Consider the following 14,890-nt stretch of genomic DNA (forward strand, 5'->3'; position numbering starts at 1 on the left):
ATTACTGGTGGTAGGACCACTTGTGAGTCCGCGCTCGCAGGTACCACCACTCTGCCTATTTCTGCCGTAAAGCAGTAATGCGTTTTGGTTTGAAGGGTGTGTAGCTATACTTGAGACCTTAGAACTTATATCTTAAGATGGGTAGCGCATTTACGTTGTAGATGTCTATGGGCTCCAGTAACCACTTAACACCAGGTGGGCTGTGAGCTCGTCCACCCATCAAATCAATAAAAAAAGAAAGCTTTCCGTTAAAAAAAACCGTTTAACGCCAGAAACGGTGGTTTACTTATCTACGCAAAATAATTCTTCAATAAAATTCGGAAAAACCTAGAATATGTAATTAGTATACATATTATTTTCTTTTTTATTGCCCTTGTAGGCAAACGAGCATACGGCCCACCTGATGGTGAGTGGTTACGATCGCCCACGGACTTCAGCAATGCTATGGGAGAGCCAAACCGCCGCCTACCGTTAAGTAATCTCCACAAGCCTCGTTTGAAGAAGGACATGTCATAGCGCTCAGGAAAAACCGTGAAGGGCAGCTCATTCCAAAGCCGGATGGTACTTGGCAAAAAAGATCTCTGGAAACGGACTATGTATGAACACAGTGGATCAAGGTAGTATGGATGAACTCTACACCGGTTGCGGGCGGAATAATGGAACCATCTCAAACAATTCCTCAGAGCACTCTCTATGGAACATACGGTACAGAATACAGAGGGAAGCGAAGTCCCTCCGCAGACCCAGAGACTCCAAACGATTTTCTTATTTGTTATGGGGTGAAATAATCGATGGTTCATCAAATGTTAAATGTTTACCGGAGCCCATGGATATTACGGGGACATCATCGTCAGGCTGAAATTTTGTAGACGTCTTTCTTTACTCTTGAAAACTGAAACGCATGACTGCTTCGCAGTAGAAATAGGGTGGATGGTGTTACCTACCAATGTGGGCTTACAGTGCCCTCTATCACCAGTAAAATGTAGGTACATCTGCGCGCGTTTAATATCTAATACTATGAAGCATTTATTTAGGTATAAAACTTATTTAAAATAAGACCAACCATTGGTAGACCGTATTTTCATGTTATGTTTTATAGGTATAGCTGTTTATGGACTTGTGAAAAAAACAATCATTCCTTGTACGCTTTCAGCGTAATTTAATCATCATTTAGCTAACAATAATGTATTTTTGTAACTTATTATACTTATTACCTTAGTAGTAAATGATGATTCATAAGAGCAATAAAACTAAATAGGCATCTCATATTTACAAACAGAGACGCCGATTATATGACGCATGCGCCTTGAAAGCTCCGAACCCACCCTTGCGATAGACCACAGCTTCCATTGCATTGCCCTCGTTACTGTGCGTCTAACTAGTCAACAAAAAGAATGTACTGTAACAGTATAATATGAAAAATGGGAAATCAATTTAAGAACGTGGCGGTCATCGCCTGCTTGAAGACTTTTCTTTTTGTTTTCAATGTTGTGTTTTGGGTAAGCCATAGATTTTAATTCTAACTTTGATCCACGTCACCTTTGAAGCTGGTATTGCGCTTTGTGATGACGTGTTAAGTCTATTAACGTATTAAATAAGATACAATTCGGAATCTCTAATTATTTTTGCAACTTTATTGATCGACACAATGTTATGAAGCCTTCTTTAGTGGGCAAACTCGCAACAAGTGGCAATGGTATTTTATACCCAATCATATCGACGATAAAGATCGTTCCCTCTTGTAGCATTTGAAAAGTGTTGACAAGTGGCTACCATAATTTAAAGTATAAAGTAGTGTAGTACTGGAGGAGTTTAAGTAGGAAAGCGGAACCTGGTGCTAGACCAGCAACACGCTAGGAAGAAAAAGAAGAAAGTAATTTAAATTATTTTGGTTTTGCACTTTCTCTTTTGTATTAATAACTGTTATTTTGTTTGCTTTACGTATAATATGTTTAGAAGTCACAACTCACTATATTACCTGAGAGCATAGATATGTGCACGCGACCAGCTATCTTAGGATACGAGGTTAAAGTCTCAATCAGGATGTATAACGCCCACGTCACATTTTGAACCGGAATGCATTTTTGCTTCGCGCCAGAAACAGGAAGGACATTTAGATATTTACAAAGAGAAAATATAATTTTGCAGTTAACTGGGCTACTACTGTTGGTGGTAGGACTATGGGCAGAGTTCGATCTACATAAATACCTGGAACTCTCACCGGAGTTCTCCGGGACAGCTCCTCATGTCATGATCGGAATCGCCGGCTTAATCGTACTGATCAGTTCCGTGGCCTTTTCCTGTATCATCAAAGGACAACCCGTCTTGCTTTACATCGTAAGTATCATTCGTATTTAATATTTAAGCACATTTAAGCCTCGTTAGTAAACTCTGGAAGCAGACTATTAAGGGTTTTTTTTATTTAATTTTTATTTGCAACTTTACGAAAAACGATCTCAAACCAGTTTATTCACCTGTTACTCAATTTTAGAAACGTGGCAGTTTATCCAAAACTTATAAATAAATGTGATTCACTCATAAGTGTACCAAATTCACTTTTAGTTTAGTTAAACCCCACCCACTTTACTGACCAATCTTTATTTTGACTCTGATCCAATCAGTTACCAAACTTGAAATTATCACTAGGTATCTATTATAGCCAATCTGAAGATGTTCTCGAAATCGGTTTAGTTATACCGGATTATATAAGGTACATACACAAATCGACTTTTATATATCTAGAAATATATATTACCCATTTCCAGTACGGTGGTTTCTTGGCATGCATATTTATGATGGAAGCCGGCGTTGGAGCTTCTGTAGCATGTTACCGCGACACCTTCGCTAAGGGTCTTCGCGACGGACTTACCGAAACAATTACTCACTACAACCCACAGAAAGCAAACTTTGATTTCGCGCAAACCAAGGTATTGAATTATTATTATTATTAAAACTTTATTTTAGTTTTAAAAAAAACCATAACATTTTATTAGTAAGAATTACTTATACGAGTAATCTATGTTGGTAACTTAAAAACCTACCACATAACTATAGGTATCAGACATACATTATATATCATTACAATTTTTTCCTTCCAAGTTCCTGCTGCAAAGGCTATTAATGAGCAGTCCCCTTAAAAACGTAGGTACTTTATTTTCAGACTTACAAATTAACGAAAATTACATCATTAAGCACTTCCTTCGAAATCTATATAATATTTAATAGTAAAAGACTCGGCGGGGCAGTAGTTAGCGTCCCTGACTGTTGCGCCGATGGTCGTGGGTTCGATTACGACATCGGACAAACATTCGTGTGATTCACAGGTTTATTTGCTCTGTGTTGGGTTTTTATTGTACATATATGTATATATTCAAAGACAGAGCGAAGTGGAGAAGTAAAGTAAGGTAAGCTGACCCCACCGCCAGGTAGGATACATAGCTGGGCAGAGATAGAGAGAGAGAGAGAGAGTATATATTTAAACATATTTAATTATGAATGTCGGTCTCCAGTACCTATAACATAGGGAATCCTAATTTAGGGGCGGATGACCGTGGGCTGATTTGTTCCGATTGTTGTTTGTTTAAAAACAAAAAAGTTTAATTTAAATAGTAAACACAAATTTTTTTTTAAAGTAGTAAAAACAAAAAAGTTTAGTTTAAATAGTAAATAAGAAAAGCGTTACCGAAAGCTTACGAGAAACTTTTTTTATTTAACTTGTTATCACTTATTGTTTTTGGGCCATAAACGACGTAAAAGTATGCGTAAACCACGCATACTTTTACGTCGAAGACAAAACTGTACCAGTTCATTCATTATAATAAATTATTTTAGTAAAATATATTTATATAAATACATATTATATATTATATACTACCCATTGAAAATCTTGTTTTAACATAAACGTTATAATAACATTAACAGTTGCATTGCTGTGGCGTAAATAACTACACGGACTGGATGAGGATGTCGCCACAGCGCGTGATCCCTATCTCCTGCTGCGTAGACGCTAATAACTGCGTCACGGCCAATTACAGCGAAGTCCATCAAAAGGTACACTGCTTTAGCGCAAAATACTGAAATAAGCAAAGAAATTGTAGCCCTATTTTATTGTTATTTTTTTAAATGTTTAACGTTTCTTTCAGATTGTCGGTTCTCAATTTTAATTGGTTATAACAACATGAACTCGATCAGGGCTGTCCAAACTACATACCTTTGCGGGCTAATTAAATGGCAAATTGAAAGCTGGAGGGCCGCAGAAAAATATATTTCCAAAAACAAAATACTTTCTAGTAAAAGATAGCTTCACTTTTGAATGATATCATGGGAATGGAATGTTACAAGCATAAAGATAAATTATACCAAATATTGATATATGTTTTTACAAAGAATTATATTATCCTAACTATTTTCTAATTAAAACGTGCGTCGCGGGCCGCATGAAAACAAGCCGCAGGCCGTTGTCTGGACAGCCCTGAATTAGATGAATTATGCTAATAATAGCAATTTACGCGTAGGGCTTCCACTTAAGTGTTGTACCCGCACCTATGGAAGAACTATCTCTATTTCTGTGGCAAAAAAAACACTTAGAGCCGGTTCCTGAAGAATTTATTTTGCACCTCGTATGATTGACCTTTTTTCCCTACCTATTCGCTGATAGCTTAAGAGGCTATTCCAGCTACGCTCGGACGAGTAGGTGAGCTCATGGATTCAACCTGAGAGAATTTGCTAACACTAGTGACAGTGAGTGAGGACAGTGACCGGTGCTTGAGTGGTCTAAAAGCACTGAGAGTGGATCCCGGGGGATCCAACAAGACATGTTTCGGACGACGCCGGCTTTGCGCTGCCCCGTTGCGGTCGTTTGAGTAATTAGCGGCGACCACGATAAGAGGGTTTTCGTGTCGCGCCGTTTTGTCAAAGTAACGTTCTGGCGCTTCCTTAAGGTACCTACGTATCGGTACTAATTTAGGTCTTCGTGAGGACCTCCATTCCTCACAGATCATGGTGCTCCGACGGCTATCCTGCAGAAACGGGATTGGATGACCTAGAGAGAGTTCATGTGTGTACGGGCCGCGTGAGCCAACACTACACTTGCATAGGTCATGACAAAACGTATGCAAGTTTTGAAGAGTGACACCTTGTTACGAAGGGACAATTTACTTCGCTTGCAGATCATTGTCATCTCGGATCCTCCCGATCCACTAACGGTGCTTTTAGGTACTTCAAGCACCGGTCACCGTTCCCGTCGAACCCGTCGCTTGCGACGAAGGGCTCGACGAGTAAATTAACTCTCAGACACAGCCCACTGAGTTTCTCGCCGGATCTTCTCAGTGGGTCGCGTTTCCGATCCGGTGGTAGATTCTGCGAAGCACGGCTCTTGCTAGGGTTCGTGTTAGCAACGTCATCAGGATTGAGCCCCGTGAGCTCACCTACAAACGTTAGGGTTACGCTGAAATAGCCCCTAAGGCTATCAGCTTAGGTAGAAAAAAAAAAAAAAAAAAAAAAGCAGATCATGGTGCAGAGTCGACCATTAGTAACGCGGCTCGTTCGCGTGACTTAAATGAATTCCCTTCGATGAAAATCTCGATTAATTGTTTATTGTAAACTTTGGAAACCAAATTCAATTTTCAGATTACGGTATAGTCTAGCCTGACGAAACTAGAAATATAATAAGAACTTTGGTACCTATTTTTTAAGTCTTTCGAATTTTCTTTCAGGGTTGTTACGAGGTAATTGCAGAATATATTGAAAGCAATATGGACATTTTAATCGGAATCGCGATCGGGACAGCTTTACTACCTCTCCTTGGGACTATATTATCATGTTGTCTTGCCAATTACATCAAGAAATCTAAATATGACGTCATGAACTGAAATAAAATTGGCTTTATGATACGACTTCTCAAACTTTAACTTTTGACTGATTTATCTTGAATTATAATTTTAGGACTAGCGCATTATATTACTAGTCTCTAAATTTTATCTACTGTTAATCTATGTATTAAAATATTTAAAGATCTTCTGGAGTACCTATTCAAATAAACATAATAAAATTAAATGATTATTTGATAAAGTTGTTATCGAGCTATGTAAGTATGCATTGTTATTATAAACTTAATCTATGATGTTTATTAAATTATACTATATTTTAAACTGTTAATAAATCTCGAGCATTTAAAGGTTGTTTTATTTAAATGAAAACTTTTTTACGTGCCGTCAATAGTCAGGAAGGTGCACGTATTATTTTTGACAAGTAGGTTTTAAGTTTACCATAGAGTATCATAATTAACCTACAAACTACAAACGTCCACTGCTGGACATGCCTGCTTAAAGGGGATTGCCCACTCTCCATAGTGTGCTAGGCCCAAGATGGACATCAAATATTACTATAAAAATGTACTGATTCAAATTCTTAAATGTATTGGATATCTAAAAAATATATTGAAATTGACGCCACTATTATAAAAAATATAATAAAAATAAAAACTCGTTTTGAGGTTAATTTTCTATATAAATAAGTGTCGGATTGTGAGATACTTCAAGAACTTTTCTTTTCTTAATGTTTAAGATGTTCCTAATTTATTTTTATCCAATAGGGTATAAAAACACACTTAATTCTTTAAATATATATATTTTCTTCATCTTCATACACAATTAGTATCATCTAAAAATAGCAAAGGAGAGCATATACACGGTTTTAAATCTCGGTCAGGGTAAAACCACAATTCACACAATGTTTTTTAGTCGTAGTATAAAACGTTATTGATAAAAGTAAAATAAATCGAAGAAAAATCAAAACACATCCGTTTTGTACGCAAGCACAACACCACAAGCAGCAAGCGAAGTGTCAGTCAGTCAGATTAAATTCAGTGTTGTCAGTATAAAGAAAAATAATTACATGAAATTCATATATCGATTATTTTTTTAAATAACCGATAATTGATTTATATCTTAATCTTTTTTTACGAGTACACATTATTTTTTATGTTTTTGTTTTAGTTGTACATATTTAAATAACAATACTAGTAAAGTTTTTTTTATTGCTTAGATGGGTGGGCGAGTTCACAGCCACCCTGGTGTTGCTAAGTGGTTACTCGAGCCCACATACATCTACAACGTAAATGAGCCACCCACCTTGAGATATAAGTTCTAAGGTCTCAAGTATAGTTACAAGTTAAAGTCCAATGGGTATGTCTTCGATGTTATTTTATGTGCATAAAATCCATTAAAATCGTTTGATTAATGATAATACTTAAAATGATTTATTTATATGCTTTATTTATATACTCAAAATATTTACTTCATACGTAAAAGGATTTGAAGCTGGCAATATTTTTCCCGCAAAAATAAAAATCCTTGTTTTTTCAATAGAGTTACTTTTTTTAAACTACTTATTGTAAACTATAGTGGCGCTTATTTGCAAGAAAGTAAATGCATATTTATTTATGACAAAATTAATGCACTAAGTATTTTTTCTATAATCTATTGTCCGCTTTGGGCCGAAAATGGGCCATCCCCTTTGCCAAGATGGTCGATTCTTCGCTGCCGACATTCTGCGGATTCCCACGACTTTTAACGTTTCGTCAGTCCACCTTATGGGAGGCTTATCCACACAGCGGTCTCCGATCCGCGATCGCTAGTCGATCCTACTTTTCCCACTTCCCCTTCAACCTTGCAATGTGTCAGGCTATATCGCACAATGTACAACCCCGTACGCTAAGGGGCTCCTCTGTTGGAGGCGGCCTTCCTCAGCAGCCCGGTTCGTGGCGTGACGAGATCGAGACTGCACAGATAAACCAATAACTTGTGAAGCTGAAAAGATGAGCAATCTCTCCATCCTAACAAAATCATCTCCCTTTTTTCTACTGAGACATTTGTAAGAGGATTCTGACCAAGAATACACAATAATTATTATTTTTAAAATCTTTACATTATTTCGAGTATACACCCAAGATTGATCACATAATATTACAGGTAATAATGAAAAATTCACATTCTTAACACATCTTATAATATAAGTTATTGAAAAATACATAAAAACTTTGCTTCTGTCGAGGATTCTCTGACATCCATATTTATGTATATTTGTATAATTAATACAAATTTCAGTCTATTCAGTATCAGAATTACTGTTCTTATCCTCCTTTGTTTCAACAGGAACATCTTGTTTGTAATGCCTATATTCTGGTTTTAACTCCCACATATTCTTGTGAGGATTTCTTAAATTGTAATTACAGACCTCTTTCAGAATTTCTTTCAAATATACTATTGGCTGTCTGGTGATCTGAAATTACAATAAAATAATATACTTAAATCGTTATGTCTATTATTATACTGATTTAATGAATTATATATAATTATACTAATTTTAAATTCAAAGTCACTACTATTCTCAGTTTCAAAGTATGAACATTATTATCAAAATTAGAATATAATATATACAGTGAAACAATTTCTTTTGGCCTTTAATTTTCTTATTAGGACAATGATAATTTTTTTTGTTTAATAATGTGTTAATCATTTTATCTCTTTATATCTTTACAAATATAAAATCATCAGAATAGTATTTATTACCTTTTGAAGATCCTTAATATTGTAATACTGATGTTTCTCAAATGCTGCAAACAGCATATTGAGCACTGCTTCTTTATCATCACGAGCCTTTTTCCCTTCAGCCTTCTTCCTTTCTTGGTAGTCAATCTAAATATTTTACGAAATTTTAATATACAAAATTAAAAAAAGCATGATTAACATAATGAAATGAAATAAACTTAATAGAATACAAAAAGTAAAACAACTTAAGAATATTTTAAAACCTGTTGTTATTCATTGTGTCACTTGTGAAAAGTTTTCTGGTTGGTTTAAGAGCTCATAGAAAGTAAAAATATACAGAGCCATTTGTTTTTATTTACTGATGTTTATAATTTAATTTACTATATAGATGAGTGAAGAACCCCGTGGTCCACCCAGTGTAAAGTGGTTACCTCACTAGTCATCATAACATGAATAGTACCAACAACCTTGAGAAGTCGAAATCTCAATTCTATTGTATGAGGTTTTCGTTCAAACCAATGTGCTTAGTGTGAACTTTTTAACTTCTCGATCAGAGTTGGAACAGCACCCCAAGCAGCAAATGCAGGGGCGCTATTCCAACTTCATACAAATTTGAGTTATTTTTTAAATGATCAAGAAGTTAAAAACTCACACTAAGCACACAATGATTTGCTGTAAACATAAGCAGGAGCAATATCTACACACACCCTACTATCTGTACCAATACCACACATATATGAATGCGCCCACCCATCATCAGATAAAAGGTGGAAGTACCTATTTATTTTATACCAGCTCAAGATGCAAATTTTACAGTCTTGGCCATCCCAAGCTACTAAACATTCCCTATTTACTGTTCCACCATTCCAATTATATCAATCACTACTTATGTCCCATTAATTCCTAACCTATGGAGGACTGTTATCAGATAAGTAGCTATCAATAACTACTCAATTTATAATTTTTTATATTGATCAATCATGTTTTTATTTTCGAGTTTGTCTAAATGATAACTTTGCTATACAATGGGAGCAGACATTGCTGCAACCTGTATTTTAATACTTCTAGTAGAATTTATATGAAGCATTTCATTCAACAACATATCCAAAGAGTATTGAACTGCATCTGGAGATCTCAGAGCTCTACACATGCTCTATTTAAAACTTTTTAATCATCTCTAGTTTGACTTCCAATGCAGTCAGGGGCATGTTTTAATGATCAGTTGCTGAAAAATACAGTAAATCAATCCTTTAGATTTCAACAGTAAACATACATTATGTCGATGGTCAGATACTGGTTTGAAGTTCTGAACAATCCTGTCAAGCTGTTGCACTTGTCGCTGAGGCATGGATGCTTTCTTTATTGATTCAGATTTAAGCTTATAGTATGTCACATCATCATTTGGTCTGCATTCCAATTTCTGTACTATCCTACCCTCCATGTAAAGGTTTTCCGTCTCTGGTACAACAGAGTCCGTATTTGTCGCTAAAATGGTTATATTATGAATAAACACGAATAATTTAATATCGAACTTTAGACATGAAATTAATTTTATCATTGAGTTCAACAGGACATGTTAGGAGGCGGTAAATATAGATAATTATGAGACTACTTACGGGCAATATGCGAAAATACACCTAGAGATTGAGTATTAACGTTTGAAACATCAAGCTTATGTTCTTTTGGTATGCTTTGTTCACCAGGGTCCTTTAAACATAGCACTGCTTCTGACAAGGATAACTGCACTTTAGCTCTCGTTCCTGGTACTCTGGAGATCTTTAGTTTTCCTACCTCAATGTTTCCAGGAGCTTTTTCCCATTTGTTTGCTATATATTTAGGTACTTTTACCAACCATACTCCTCTACCAGTATTTGATAAGTCCAATTCGGTCATTGTTGTGGAATATAAAATCTATTAGCGGTCGATAACGGACAGTATTTCAACGGCCTTTAAAAGTATAAAGTCTTAAAGATTTCCTTTATCTATAACCAAATCTTAGAAAGTTTACTTGCACTTCCACAAAAGACCTACGTGACAGCTCTCGAAAATATAATATAATTTATGTGTATAATCTCTGGTGACAGCTTAATCACAGATTAATATAATAAATACTACGTCACAGGAGCTTTAGGTATATTAACTATTTTGACTCTTACATAGATTTTAAACTTAAAAAGAATAATAAGAGGAGAATTACGGCACCTTAGATTTTGTTTAAATTTTGTTAACCCGTTATAGAATATAGAGTTACTAAGTGTTTTTTTAAGAGAATTTATGACCTGGTAGCTAAGCCCTTTAGGTCAAGGTCAGTCAAGCTGAGAGAGAGACATTTACTGTATAATCTATGAATATCACAGATCAAGATATCGTCCTTATCTATTAATAGGTTCTGTAGTTTTTTTTCTAACTAATAGTTGGTAGTCTAAGGGGCTATTCCAATTACCCGCAGACCGGTAGGTGAGCTCACGGGCTCAACCTGCAAGAATTTCTAATACTAACTTTAATAAGATCAACGCTTCGCTGAACCTACTACCAGATTGGAATCGCGACCTTCTGAGAAAATCAGGCGAGAAAGTTAGTAGTAAGAAAAACTAAATTTTAAAATAAAACAATTCACAAAACTTCACTCCTCGCGTTCCCATTAAAGGTCAACCTTCAATTGACTGATTCACTTGACTTCTTATTTTTTTCCCTTAAGCAACAAACAATAAAAAACGTGAAACTTCTTTAGGCGCATGAGGGTAAAAATTTTACAGTACGTCACGTAGGTATGCAACGGAAGTGACGTCAAACTACTATTGAAATTAAGTACTTGTCAAATGTCAGTAGTAGTAGTAGTTGTATTTTTCCAACTGGAAAGGCAAATGTATACCGTACAGCCTAATATTTTATAATTTTTTTGTGAAAAATGTTAATAGGAATTGAAATGAAATGAAAAGAATTTGGAACATTAATCAAATAGCATGAAATTAAATTAGTCAATTCAATTGGCAAAATATTAGTCATTTACAATTTATAAATCTAAACATAATGTGACTGTCGAAAAAAAGCGCGGGAAACGTTCGAACTTGGCGGGCGCGGTTTTTAAATTTTTTTCAAATTAAATTGTAGATTTATTGTAATTAGTAATCAGAATAGTTCTAAGTTGTGAATTTTAGATTAGTGTTATTCCTATATTTATTATTTATCTTTTCTACGTAGGGTAAGTTTTTTCTGAATACTTTTATGAACGAGCCGCCAGACCCAGGGGGCACAGTGCCCCCTGTGGGAGCATTTGTTACAATTTCAAACGAATCTGGAATGGATTCCGACTGTTCGTCGGTATCCAAACGAAAATTAAAACGAAATTATCTTCATAGGATATGCAAGCAATGTAATAAGAGGAAAAGGAAACATAATAATGATGCATTAAAAAACACTGATTGTCATTGTAATGATGAGTTTATAAAGGTCCCCATGAATAATTTACCATCTTCTACTCCAGATAACGTAAATTCTCCTTCCCACGCTCCCACACAAATAGGCAGGACTAATTATGATTGCAATGATCGTGGCCCTTACATTGTGCATGTTCATAAAATACAGTCTGCGGAAGACGACGGCACCAATCTGCACCCTATTGTGTTCGGCAGGTTTTTAAAAAAAAATTCTTTTAAAAAAATTGTAAATGGCAGTTTGAAAAGGATAGGAAGAAACAAAATGTCTCTTTCTTTTCATAATTATTTAGACGCCAACAGCTTTCTCCAGTCAAATTGTTTATCTGAAAATAAGTTGAAAGCATATATACCCACCTTTAATATTACTAGAATGGGATTAGTAAGGGGAGTTCCAACTGAGTGGTCTCCCGAAGATATAAAGGAAAATACTAATATGCCTATGGGATGTGGTGATATAATTAAAGTCAGACGTTTAAATTATAAGGTAATTGTAAATAATGAACCAACTTGGAAACCCTCTCAAACAGTTGTATTGACATTTGACGGCCAAGTATTACCTAAACGTGTTTTTATGTGTTTTAACTCTTTACCTGTACAACTATATACTTACCCAACTATACAGTGCTATAACTGTTGTCATTTTGGCCACACAAAAACAAAATGCAGGTCCAAACCAAGATGCTATAAATGTGGACAAGGTCACACCGGTGATAGCTGTAATATTGAGGAAGATCAGGGCTCTTGCTGCTTATGTTCTGGGCTACATTTTGCGTCAAGCAAAAAATGCCCAGAATATTTTAGGCAAAAAGAAATAAAAACTACCATGGCTGAAAACAACCTATCATACATGGAAGCATCAAAACTTCACCCAATAATAAATAAAACATATGCTGATATCTTAACATCCATTCCAAATAAAACTTTACAAACAGACAATACTATTGTACCCGGCTCACCCCCATCACGCATATTATCGTATAAAAAAACTGTTGTTACTAAACCACGAACCCCACCTAAACCTAATAAAGGTTATGACAGTGAAGCTCACAATTCAATTGTAAAGGATTACAACATGCCCGCACCCTCTAATGGTTGTGTATTACAAACCTCACCCAATGCTGACAAACAGAGTGAACAGAACTTAATAGACTTAATTACAACTTTAATTAAATTGTTATCTCAATCAAATTTAACCATACCGACCAACGCTGCTACTTTATTCAACCCTAACAATAATAATAATAGTCATAATGGACAGGATAGTTCAATGGAACTGCAGAAGTATCATAAGTAAAAAACATGAACTTGTACATATTGTAAATACTTTTAAACCTTTTATTCTTTCTTTATCTGAAACCTGGCTTAAGCCGAATTATACATTTAAAATCCCTGGCTACTCCTGTTTAAGGAATGACAGGGCTGATGGGTATGGCGGTGTGTGCCTTCTTGTCAGAAACTCTCATCTTATATCTCCTCTTCCTCTTCCTTCACACAGTGATGATTTTTCTATCATTGCTGCTATTGTTAATAATATTTGTTATGTTTCCGTTTATATTCCACATCCTTCTTTAAGAGTCTTTAGTGAAATTAGAAATATAATTTCACTTCTTCCTCATCCTTTCATGATTTTGGGTGATTTTAACTCTCATCACACATCTTGGGGTAGTTCCTTTTCTAATTGTTATGGACATGAATTGTTGGATATTTTAGACTCATATGATCTGTGTATCTTAAATACCGGATCCCCTACCCGGCTCACTAGGCCTGATGAAGCAATCAGTGCTATAGACCTGTCTATTTGTACTTCTAATTTAGCATCTTTATTAACTTGGTCTACTTTGTCATCCACATTCAATAGTGATCACTATCCCATTGTTATTTCCTTTCCCTATAATAAACAAAATGAAGCATTAACATCAAAGCCGCGATTAAAACATAAAATCATTGATTCTCATTGGGACAAATATACTACATTAGTAGAAGAAACATTTCTTCAAGATACAAATACTTGTGATACGGACTATTTTAAATCTGTTTTATTACAAGCTGCTGATACTGTTTTTCCTAAGCGAAAGCCGCGCCATAATAAATTGTCATCACCACCATGGTGGGATGAAGAATGCACTAATGCTATATCTAGCCGGAGACTTGCTGAGAGGAACTATCGCATTAACATGTCATTGGAGAATTATGATGCACTGTTGGAGATAATGAAAGAGACAAGGAAGTTGTTTAAGAAAAAGAAGTTTGAGGGTTGGAGGAATTTTTGCAGTTCCTTGTCTCCTGAAACACATTCGTCAGTTCTTTGGCGAAACATCAAGAGATTTAGAACCGCTATAAATCCTTCGAGTGCGCTTCTCCTTCCTATTGTATTAGCCGATCAATTCCTCGACCGTTTGGCTCCTGCTTCTGTACCACACCAAGATTTAATTATCCGTTCCCTACCCGTTAAAACCAATAGCTTTTCTTCTTTAAATCTTCCTATTACTATGATCGAGCTGAAAGGAGTGTTAAACCACGTAAAGGACAGTGCTCCTGGGGAAGACAGGATACCATATTCCTTTTTATCACACATTGGTGAAAATGGCTTAAGTCACTTTTTAAATTTAATAAACAAAGTAGTTTTGTCAGGTGACATTCCTTTATCTTGGCGAAGGCAAATAGTGCTGCCCTTTTTGAAACCAAATAAAACACAGTCTAATGTTGAGTCTTTTCGCCCAATAGTTTTATCATCGGTAATTACTAAAGTAGTTGAACATGTTATTAAAAATCGTCTTGAATGGTTCATTGAGAATAGTGAGCATCTCTCTCAGACACAGTTTGGTTTTAGAAAGGGGAAAAGTGTGGCAGATAGCTTGGGGATTTTTACTACTGATATACGTAATGCATTTTTAGACAAAAAAT

The 14,890-nt window shown here is 35.5% G+C and overlaps 3 protein-coding genes across 3 annotated transcripts; 2 read left to right on the plus strand and 1 right to left on the minus strand.

Moving 5' to 3' along the window:
• Positions 1-1,335: 1,335 nt before the first annotated feature.
• On the plus strand, positions 1,336-6,175 carry LOC114251810 (tetraspanin-7). The gene is made up of 5 exons (XM_028186204.2): positions 1,336-1,499; positions 2,149-2,337; positions 2,766-2,927; positions 3,922-4,050; positions 5,715-6,175. Exons 1-5 carry the CDS (start codon positions 1,422-1,424, stop codon positions 5,868-5,870), a joined length of 714 nt encoding a protein of 237 aa, XP_028042005.1. The 5' UTR covers positions 1,336-1,421; the 3' UTR covers positions 5,871-6,175.
• Positions 6,176-7,904: 1,729 nt separating this feature from the next.
• TfIIFbeta (transcription factor TFIIFbeta) lies at positions 7,905-10,856 on the minus strand. The gene is made up of 4 exons (XM_028186212.2): positions 10,166-10,856; positions 9,823-10,034; positions 8,571-8,696; positions 7,905-8,280 (listed from the first exon to the last, which is right to left on the minus strand). Exons 1-4 carry the CDS (start codon positions 10,440-10,442, stop codon positions 8,107-8,109), a joined length of 789 nt encoding a protein of 262 aa, XP_028042013.1. The 5' UTR covers positions 10,443-10,856; the 3' UTR covers positions 7,905-8,106.
• Positions 10,857-11,607: 751 nt separating this feature from the next.
• On the plus strand, positions 11,608-13,869 carry LOC149503153 (uncharacterized). Its single transcript, XM_089740351.1, has one exon. It carries the CDS (start codon positions 11,775-11,777, stop codon positions 13,278-13,280), a length of 1,506 nt encoding a protein of 501 aa, XP_089596477.1. The 5' UTR covers positions 11,608-11,774; the 3' UTR covers positions 13,281-13,869.
• Positions 13,870-14,890: the final 1,021 nt, after the last annotated feature.

This window comes from Bombyx mandarina, chromosome 04 (assembly GCF_030267445.1).
Source record: "Bombyx mandarina strain Sakado chromosome 04, ASM3026744v2".
NCBI lineage: Eukaryota > Metazoa > Arthropoda > Insecta > Lepidoptera > Bombycidae > Bombyx > Bombyx mandarina.

Coding starts and splice junctions, on each gene's coding strand:
- LOC114251810 (XM_028186204.2), top strand. CDS start 1,422: ATGGGAAATCAATTTAAGAACGTGGCGGTCATCGCCTGCTTGAAGACT. Junction 2,338..2,765: donor AACCCGTCTTGCTTTACATC/GTAAGTATCATT, acceptor ACCCATTTCCAG/TACGGTGGTTTCTTGGCATG. Junction 2,928..3,921: donor TTGATTTCGCGCAAACCAAG/GTATTGAATTAT, acceptor TAACATTAACAG/TTGCATTGCTGTGGCGTAAA.
- LOC149503153 (XM_089740351.1), top strand. CDS start 11,775: ATGAACGAGCCGCCAGACCCAGGGGGCACAGTGCCCCCTGTGGGAGCA.
- TfIIFbeta (XM_028186212.2), bottom strand. CDS start 10,442: ATGACCGAATTGGACTTATCAAATACTGGTAGAGGAGTATGGTTGGTA. Junction 10,035..10,165: donor TGTATTTTCGCATATTGCCC/GTAAGTAGTCTC, acceptor TAACCATTTTAG/CGACAAATACGGACTCTGTT. Junction 8,697..9,822: donor TATCTGACCATCGACATAAT/GTATGTTTACTG, acceptor TAAAATATTTAG/ATTGACTACCAAGAAAGGAA.